Genomic DNA, 10,196 nt, shown 5'->3' with positions numbered 1-10,196 from the left:
ATGGATGTTGATTTTTATCAAATGCTTTTTCTGCAACTTTTAAGATTATGTGATTTTCAAATGCTAATGTGGTAAATTTCATTAATATTATTCTGGGAATTAATCCAACTGAGTTACAACTGATCACACATTAAAACAGCATATTTATATGTAGTTCATTATTGATTTAATATATTTATTTCTGGATTTCAGTATGCTTCTATTTTATTTAGCATTACAGCATCTAAAATGACACTGGCATATAATTATTCTTTTTCATTCTGTTCTGGTTGGACTTGAGTCATCAGAATTATGATAGTTTCATGAATTACAGGGTGTCCACCCTTTATGTAGAAGAGATTGTGAAAACTGTCATTATTTTATTCTTAAATGTGTTAATTCGCCAGTGCAAGCCACACAGGACTGTAGGTTTTTTAATGGAAAGATTTTAAATTGCTGAATCCACATAACAATGCTAGGACTTTTTGCTTCCCTATTTCTTCTTGTACAGTTTTGTTTTGGTAAGCATATTTTTCTAGAAATGTTTATATTTCATCTAAATTTTCAAATTTTTGAGGTTATCCTTAATATATTTTCTTTTCAGTATTTGCAGGATCTGTAGTGATGTTTCATATTTAATTCTTAATATCATTATTTGCTTTCTTCCTTATTCTTAATTTATCTCACCAAGGTTTATCAGTATTACTAGTCTTTTCAAGCAACAGCTTTTTACTTTTGTTGATTCTATGGTATGCATTTCTATTCCGTGCATCTGGGCTCTTGCCTTTAGTATTTCCTTTATTTTCTTTAGGTTTATTTTGTTCTTTGCCAAACTCCCTGAGATGATTGCTCTGTCTTTAGCTTTCAGCCGTTCTTTTTTCAATACATACATTTAAAGCTATAATTAGTACTAACTTAGTACTGCTTTTGCTGTATCCAACCAGTGACATATGTAGTATTTTTGTTTAGTTCAAAATAAGATACATACACACACACACACACACACACACAGGAATGCTCTGCAGCTGTATATAAATCGAATAAGGAAGCTATGTATTAATATAAAAATGTGTCTAAGATTCATTGCAAAGTTAAGTAAAACATACTGCAGTGCAGTATGAATTATTCCTATCCTTTGTAAGAATGGGGGGTGGGAGTGGCAGCTTCTTTTCTGGTCTCATAACCAATTGTTGTTACCCAGTAACATCTTAAATAGGTAATTAATGGATGAGTTAAAGTCATAAAAATAAAAATTTTCTGTATATTCTGATTCATCTATAGGAACATGATTAAAGGATTAAATAAGAAAGACACTATTTCATGAACATAAATGACTTAAATAAGGGATGGGGAGGAAGGGAAGAGACGGAAGGATTAGGAGAAAGGCTTATATAACAATTTTGACACATTTTTTATTTGTTCACAACATTCCGAACAAAATGACATCACATTTCAACTATTGCTTTTACATAAGAAGTTAATTGTTTTATCCAAAGTAGACAAAAATCTATTTCTTTAAGTTGCCAACCAGCACTTTTTCCCCCAGGGAAAGCCACTGCTCGTTTTTTGAATACATTAACAGAAACACAGAATTGCCCTATAATTTAAAAAAAAAAAAAGAACTGTCCTATAATAGTTGGGTCTTAGCTGAACTACTTTTAAATTTTTTCTTGTCAAAAGTTGAAGCCAGAAAAAAACAAAACAAAACGAAACAAGCTCACTCATGATTTCGCTCAGATGTTTAATAAGTCCATTAATCTTCATTAACAATCTACTTGTGTGGAGAGGTTCATAAATGTGAAAATGGAAAGTAAGCCTCCCCAGAGTTGTTCATAGAGAAGCTGGGTGGACCATTTATCCTGAGAAAACAGCTGCTGGCCCCCAATCATTAATTCAAGGAGGATAATAAACATTATTGCCCTCCAGGCCAAACCTCTTCTCTTCCGTGCCATGACAGTGTGTAATCTTTCCTGCTCTGGCAATGAGCATTCCACTTTTCACTCATGTAATGCTGCTCCTTTGAGCAAATCTTTGATCAAGTCCAATTTCACTGAATGCAAAGGGGAGAAACAGTACATAAACAATTATTAATACTGGAATAAAACGAAGACTACATATATTTTTCACATAGAAAAATACAGACAAATCCAAGTAGTTGTTAAAACAGAAAAAAAAACCAGGATGGGCATTTTCAAGAAAAAGATCTTGTTTTCTAAACTGGTGCCAGTAAGACACTGATTTTATATCTAACTCTACCACCATATATATATACAAAGAGAGGCTGGTCTAGGTTCACTGATACACTGATATCCCCTGATTTCTCCTATTTCCTTAAAGATTGTCTTTCAGAACATATTTGAACTACAACCAGTGTAATCGTATGTTTACACTATTCCTGTCACTGGCACACTCTCTTCAATCTGGCACACACAAAAATTCATTTCAACATTGATTCACTTTTCTGATGCTAAAGCAAACATAATTTTCCTGCTACTTCAATTCTATCACTACTTTGGTATTTCATTCATTATTACAGAAACAGGTAAGATTCTAAATATGGATTTTAAGGCTACGTAAAATTCTAACATACATAGGTTGAAAGCAAGGAAAAGTAGGAAGGTAGACACAATTATGTTTTTCTTTTCATGTATGTCACTATGTTACATTCTAATTTACAAGCGGCAACATTTAGCTTGGCTTCCAGACTATCAAATAGTTAGATTTTATTGGTAGCTTTTAGACCAATTCACTACAGAATTTCTGAAATGGTTACTGATTATTTTAAGCAAAAACAGGACAATATCTGTATTGTATAAACAGAGTTCATTTAAAAACCATATTATTGACCAAACTTTCTAATGACATTCTTAAAACATTAAAGTTTTTTTCCTCCCTAGAAGGAGAAAACTTATTTAAAAAGTTTCCCCTTTCATAATTGGATCATTCTTTATTAAGCATACTGACAAAGGTTTAAATCAGTTCAAGACCTCAGCTGTTGAAAGATTAAAATATAAAGGTAAGTATTTTTAGCATGGAAATTAAACTAACAGAATTGCTTTCCATGTAAGAGTAAACACTTAATATATAAAATGAACTTTAATGGTTAGCACCTGATCCTGACCAGGATTTTGCTACATCTCCTAGAACTCTAGAGCTGGATAATAAAACATTGAAAATATTAAAAAAAATTAAAAAAAAAAAAGATAATCCAAAGTTTGCGAAGTCTCCTACAGGAAACCAAAACCAATTTTTAAATTCCTGTGATACTGAGACGCTAAACCACCATGATTATAATAAAATGAACCCAATTTTTAAAAGTTTTACCCTGTTGAGAAAATAATAGTTTTAATGCTGTGTTCTCAATGTACGTGCTATCCAGCACTGCATCTGTTATTTTCCACTCGGATATCTTTTATCACTCTTCTCTTTGGCAAGTTTGCAGAGAGACATGAACAAATAGTGCAAGTCTCAGGTCTTGCCATACCACAGGAGTTAGTTCTTAAACATTTGATATATACCACGTTAAAAGATGCGCTAACTCTCATCATGTTTAAATTATGTCTCTAACAGGCTGGTTTCTGTAGCATTTAAGAAGAACTTAGTAATTAGACATATCTTTAAACTCTTTTAGTTTTGCTAGGAGTACAAATTTCTAAAACACATAAGGAAGAAATTATTCCTGTTAGAATCTCATCACTCTGTAATCCTTGACAGCACTTGATGCCCTCCTGAGATTTGAGGAGAATAAAGCTATACAAAATGCACAGTCATCATCCTCGGGCTACTTTAGAATCCCACAGACCATTAACTCAAAGAATACCCATAAAGTCCATACACCATTCTCTAGAAACACTCTTGGGGCAAAGCAAAAAGAAGCAACAGTTAACAGTAAGTAAAATAAACCAACAATGTTTAACGGGTATTTTTAAAAAGCTTTAGGTTTTCCTCTTGTTTCAGTTCAAAGACAGCTTTATGGAAATAGCCACTGTCCTTTGAATACAGTCAAGATTTTCTTAGCAAATACATCTCTTTTCATAAACACTCACCGGCAGAGAAGCCTCATAAAAGGCCTTCACATGGAGCACTAACCACATTTCCTTCCTACCATGGACTGAAAAGCAAATACTGAAGATGAAAAAATGCCTTAAGCTTTAAAATACCACTGTGATATTTCCAGGTGTGGTATTTAAAAACAAAAAAGCTAGTCACCAATACTGTCATTCTCTCATTAGCTATTACACTAAATAATCAGAGAAACCAAAAAGGAAGAGGCCATGATTGTTTATCCTGTCTGATGTATCTATGCCTTTTGCTACTAATGAAGCAACATCAGGAATGTGACTGAGATGCAACGAAAGCCATGAACTACTCTTCCTGTTAATTAACCTAGGGAGATAATAAGACGAAGGAAATAAAAAACAATCATTTCCAAACTAAAACACAAAAAACCTGAAAGGAGCTCTGAAAAGAGACTGACTTGATAGTTACAACACATAAAAATGAAAACTGATTTTTACACATTTTAATCAATCAATTTAATACAAATACCTGATTTATACTTTTACACCAAATGGGCTAAGTCCCAAGGTCCAGACTATAGTTTGCAGGCCTCTACAGAAGGGATCTTTGGAAGGATAAGGTACCTTTGGAGAACAGTGTATAAACGACTGTAAACATACACTGATTGTCCACTAGCTTTCTTAAATAGAACTTCTGAAATATTTTTGTAGGAAATTATATATAACGAGTGTAATTGATCAGATAATTTCTATTACAACATATAAATTCTGTTGTGTGTGCAAAATGTGGTAGAAATAGAAGATACTACGGATGATTCATATTTTTAAAGTAAGTGATACATTACAATCCAGTAAGAGTCCTTTAATCTTTTCATGAAACTTCTCTCTATACATGTTGAAATACATAATGCTTTCTGGCTTTTCTTCAAACCAAAACTTGTCAAATTCATAGACAAGGTAACCTGCAGTTAAAGAAAAATAAAGAAAAAATACAGTGCTCAGTAGAGAAATCACAACCAAAGCATCTCATTTTAAAGTGCAGAATCATCCTTTAAATTCCACATTAAGATACAATAATCAGACCCTACGACCCAGCAATTGCACTACTAAGTATTTATCCAAAGGATACAAAAATAGTGATGTGAAGGGGCACCTGCACCCCAATGTTTACAGGTAATGTCCACAATAACCAAACTATAGAAAGAGTCCAGATGTCCGTCGACAGATGAATGGATAAAGAAGATGTGTTATATATACACAGTGGATTATTACTTGCCCATCAAAAAGAATGAAATCTTGCCATTTGCAATGACATGGATGGAACTAGAGGGTATTATGCTAAGCGAAATAAGTCAGTCAGAGAAAGACAAATACCGTATGATTTCACTCAAATGTGGAATTTAAGAAACAAAACAGATGAACAACAGAGAAGGGAAGGAAAAATGAAGTAAATTGAAAACAGCGATGGGAGCAAACCATAAGAGACTCTTAACTATGGGAAACAAACTGAAGGTTGCTGGAGGGGATGGGGGTCAGGGGATTGGATAATTGAGTGATGGGGATTAAGGAGGGCACTTGATGTAATGAGCACTGGGTATTAGATGCAACTGATGAGTCACTAAATTCTACCCCTGAAACCAATTTTACACTATATGTTAACTAAATTGAATTTAAATAAAAAAATTTTTAAAAAGATATAGTAATCAGAAATTATATTAATAAACTACTAGAAATGTGAAAACCTTAAAAGAAATATTTTTGTATGTTCAAAATAAGCAGGAATTTCAATAAAATATTTAGTATATTTACTGTTTGTCTCAAATATCAATAAAATCCCTCAAATGTAAAGAGACACAGTACTGTCAAAAGATACCTTGGGAATAGGAAAATAAGTTATCCCCAGAGACCCCTGAAACACAAATATGAAAGTAATGAGAAAACATTTGACAAGGATAAAATACATGAAAGCTGTTTGCTACTTGATTTATAAATCTAAGAATTATTTCTGCCTTCCTCAATGAACTATCAGCACCTTCTCTTTTTAAAAAGAATATACGAGGGGTCCCTGGGTGGCTTAGTTAGTTAGGCATCTAACTTTTAATTTTGGCCCAGGTCATGATCTCAGGGTTGTGAGATCAAGCCCCACATCGGGCTCTGTGCTCAGCTTGGAGTCTGCTTGTCCCTCTCCCTCTGCTCCTCCACAGCTTCCCCCCGGCGTTGGCTCATGCTCTCTCTCTCTCAAATAAATAAAATGTTAAAAAAAACATGAACTCTAAATAGTAGGCTTAACATTTTTGTTTTTTAACATCCTCATGATAGTAGCCAAATTAATCCTCAAAATGTTAACAGTACTTAATAAAAATAAATGTATATAGATATATTTACAACCAAAAAACGTGAATTTAAAACCACTCCTACACTGTATTTGGATTCAACCAAATATATTTAATTATTTAACAAATGCTATTATAGTGCTCACCATGTGCTCATGTGCATATTTACTCTCACAGCAATCCTATGATGCAGTACTACCTTATACCCATTTTACCGAAGAGGAAACGGAGTGTGCAGAGAGCGTTTACTTTTTTTTCAAGTAATCTCTATGTTCAGCGTGGGACTGGAACTCATGACCCTGAGATCAAGAGTTGCATGCTCTGAGCTAGCCAGGTGCCCACAGAGCTTAAAAAACTTGCTCAAATCACATAGTTTGCAAGTGGTCTCTATTATGTTATAAATTAGACTTTGTTTCCACCAGAATCTCATTTCCTCTCCTGAAAGAATTTTTAAGAAGAAATAGAAGTGACTTATTTAAGATTTTTTTTTTAGATTTTTAAACTTTATTTATTTACTTGACAGAGAGAGGGAGAGAACGAGAGAGAGCACACAAGCAGGGGGAGCAGCAGAGGGAGAGAGAGAAGCAGGCTCTCCACTGAGCAGGGAGCCCGATGCAGGGCTCGACCCCAGGATCCTGAGATCATGACCTGAGCCGAAGGCAGACGCTTAACTGACTGAGCCACCCAGGCGCCCTTAAGATTTTTTTTTTTAATTTGACAGAGAGAGAGAGCACAAGAGAGCACAAGCAGGGGGAGCAGCAGAGGGAGAGGGAGAAGCAGGCTCCCCACTGAGCAGGGAGCCCTATATGGGATTCGATCCCAGGACCCTGGGATCGTGACCTGAGCCAAAGGCAGACGCTTAACTGACTGAGCCACCTAAGCGCCCCAGAAGTGACTTATTTCAGAAAAATGGAGCAGGGGAAGACAGTGACTACATAAAAGTGTGGCTAGACTATCATAATCACTTAATATGAAAAAAAGTAAAGTAAATTCTATTTTAGAACATTAGTCATAAATAAAGTAAACATTAACAGTTAAGAATCATGACATTTCGGGGCGCCTGGGTGGTTCATTCAGTTAAGCGTCTGCCTTCGGCTCACATCATGATCCCGGGGTCCTGGATTCGAGCCCCGCATCGGGCTCCCTGCTCAGCGGGGAGCCTGCCTCTCCCTCTCCCTCTCCCCCTGCTGTGCTCTCTCTCTTTCTCTGTCAAATAAATAAATAAAATCTTACCAAAAAAAAAAGTTCAAAAAAAAAAAAAGAACCATGACATTTCAACACTGAAATATCACTTCATAAGAAGGCCAATTTAAGAAAGATCTCAGATTAGGGCGCCTGGGTGGCTCAGTTGGTTAAGCAACTGCCTTCGGCTCAGGTCATGATTCCGGAGTCCTGGGATCGAGTCCCACATCGGGCTCCCGGCTCAGCGGGGAGCCTGCTTCTCCCTCTGACCCTCTCCCCTCTCATGCTATTTCTCTGTCTCTCTCTCTTTCTCTCAAATAAATAAATAAAATCTTTAAAAAAAAAAAAAAAAAAGAAAGATCTCAGATTAATCTCTTGATATGATAAAACATATTTGTTAACCAGGATATGTGGGAAAAGTGAAGAATAAGGCCTCGCTGGGCAGAGGGATGCCACTTGCTTCTCATTCCCAAAAGACAAACTGAGAATGGTAATCTTGTAATTATTTTTAAGTAGTACTTTTAATCTTTATTTCATTCAAAATTTAGCTTGTGTATACACTGGAACAATAGTACATCTATAGAAATTACATATTCATATATAAATTGAATCTGTGCTCTCCCCCACCCCAAATCCCATCACACTGATAGGGATGTACAATAAAAAATTTAGAGATTAATAATCTGGGTAGTATGAAAAATAAGACATCTATCTAAACTTTATTGTATTTTTGTTTTAGTATTTTTGGCTATTATGTTTTAGCTATTTACCATTCATATAAGTCCTTAGATCGCCTTTTTTTTTTTAAGTGGGTTCCACACTGGGCATGGAGCCCAATGCAAGGCTTGAACTCATGACCATGAGATCAAGACCAGAGCTTAACCAACAGAGCCACCCAGGCATCCCAAAACTGCTTTTCATTACCGCCTATGCAAATGATTATTTAGGTCTGGAACAAACTGCTCAAGTAAAAAGTACTAGAAATTTCTTGCTTCAGAGTTGGATTGTTGGTCTATAAGGTAAATTGCTCTCAGAGAAAGACCTGCCTAAAGTCCTGCGACTGTAATGGCTAAGTTGATGAGACATCAAGAAACTCCAGGAGATGACATCAAAATTATAGGAAGCTGGCAGGGCCTTACATGGCATAAACTCTGAAATCCTTGCAGGAAAGGATGGAAAAGAGTTGTTTCCACAAAGCATATCTGTTTTCCTTTTGACTCTAGGAGTTCTAAAACACTAGACTTGACAGAAATTCCATACAAAAAAAAAATTTTTTTTAAGATTTTATTTATTTATTTGACAGAGAGAGTCACAGTGAGAGAGGGAACACAAACGGGGAGTGCGGAGAGGGAGTGAAAACAGCACTTATTTGAAAAGTTTTATGATGAAGGGGAGCAGATAAATGGATTGGTATCTGGAGGTGGACGCTGCATGAAGGGAATGTTTTGTTTCAGTCTTGAAAATGGAAGCTCTATAAATGCCAAGACTTTTGGCTCATTTCTGCTCTATCCCCAGTGCCTAGAACAGCAACTGACACCCAGTGCATGAATGCATAAATGGGAGGAACAGAAGCAGGTCTCTAGTCTGACAGGGATGCTCCAAAAGAGAAGGAAAGAAGAATAATGCAGAAAGAAATGGATAACTGAAGGAACAAAGTCTCTGGTAAGACTTCCCAGAGAAGGTCATGTCTAAACTGAGATTTGAAAGATGAGCAGGCACCACCTGGACGAAAGGAAGAAGCGAATGGGTATTCCAGGTGGAATGAAATGTCCAGAGTCAAAAGAGAGCATAATAGCTTTGCACAACGAAAAGGCCAGCGTGCCCACATTTCAGACTGTGGGGAGCTGGTTTTGGCAGGAGAATGAATCTGGAGAGGTTTCCAAGGTACAGATCATGAAAGGCCTTGTAATGGAACCTTTTGAAGAACTGTAGGCAGTGGAGCAAAATGATTCGATTTTCATTTTAAATCATTCTCTCTGCAATGTGGAGAAGAACTGGAAAAAGGTCATCACAGAAAGACTACTGAAAAAGCTACTGCGTATTAAGGAGGGCACGGATTGCATGGAGCACTGGGTGTTATACACAAACAATGAATCATGGAACACTACATCAAAAACTAATGATGTACTGTATGGTGACTAACATAACATAATAAAATAAAATTAAAAAAAAAAAAAGAAAAAGCTATTGCAGTAACCTAGTAACAAAGGCCTCATGCTGCACGCAGTTACAGTGGGGATGGGAAAGGCAAGAGAAATTTAGCAATTGACAAACCTGGAACAAGGGATTAAGTGAAGGCAGGGGAGGCTGCGGGAAGGAGAGACTTGGATGATGCCTTCAACAATGGAGATGACGAAGTTATGATTTGGCCATTTATTACCTAATTAGCTTCCTATATCATGCCAACATGCAAATGGCATTCTAAAGACACAAAAAGATCAAGAAAAGTAGAATGTGAAACTAAGCTAGGTTTAAAGTCTTTGCTTCTGAGCAATAGCTTCACAAGATAAATTCATTTAATTAAAACTTCAGGGTGCAAATATCATCACAAGAAAACTTAATGGAACAGTGGTAATAACAACTGCATTAGGAACAGTTAGTTATGAAGTACCCCCAATCTAACACAAGACAACCTGGCCTTGAAATGGGGGATGGGGGGGAATGTTCCTTTAAATTAAATTTC

At 35.9% G+C, this 10,196-nt stretch overlaps 1 protein-coding gene across 2 annotated transcripts in view; it reads right to left on the bottom strand.

Moving 5' to 3' along the window:
- Positions 1 to 1,389: 1,389 nt before the first annotated feature.
- The window catches only part of ELMOD2 (ELMO domain containing 2), a 34,509-nt gene continuing 25,702 nt past the window's right edge, over positions 1,390 to 10,196 (bottom strand). For both annotated transcript variants that reach the window (XM_032412888.1, XM_032412889.1), the window contains exon 9: positions 1,390 to 4,960. In XM_032412888.1, coding sequence (XP_032268779.1) covers positions 4,815 to 4,960 — 146 coding nt within the window. In that variant the 3' untranslated portion in view covers positions 1,390 to 4,814. The remainder of the gene's footprint in view (positions 4,961 to 10,196) is intronic.

The sequence above is a fragment of the Phoca vitulina genome, unplaced genomic scaffold, assembly GCF_004348235.1.
Source record: "Phoca vitulina isolate PV1807 unplaced genomic scaffold, GSC_HSeal_1.0 scaffold14, whole genome shotgun sequence".
NCBI lineage: Eukaryota > Metazoa > Chordata > Mammalia > Carnivora > Phocidae > Phoca > Phoca vitulina.
Note: the sequence above shows the minus strand (reverse complement) of the source record. Positions and strands in the feature narration are given on the sequence as shown.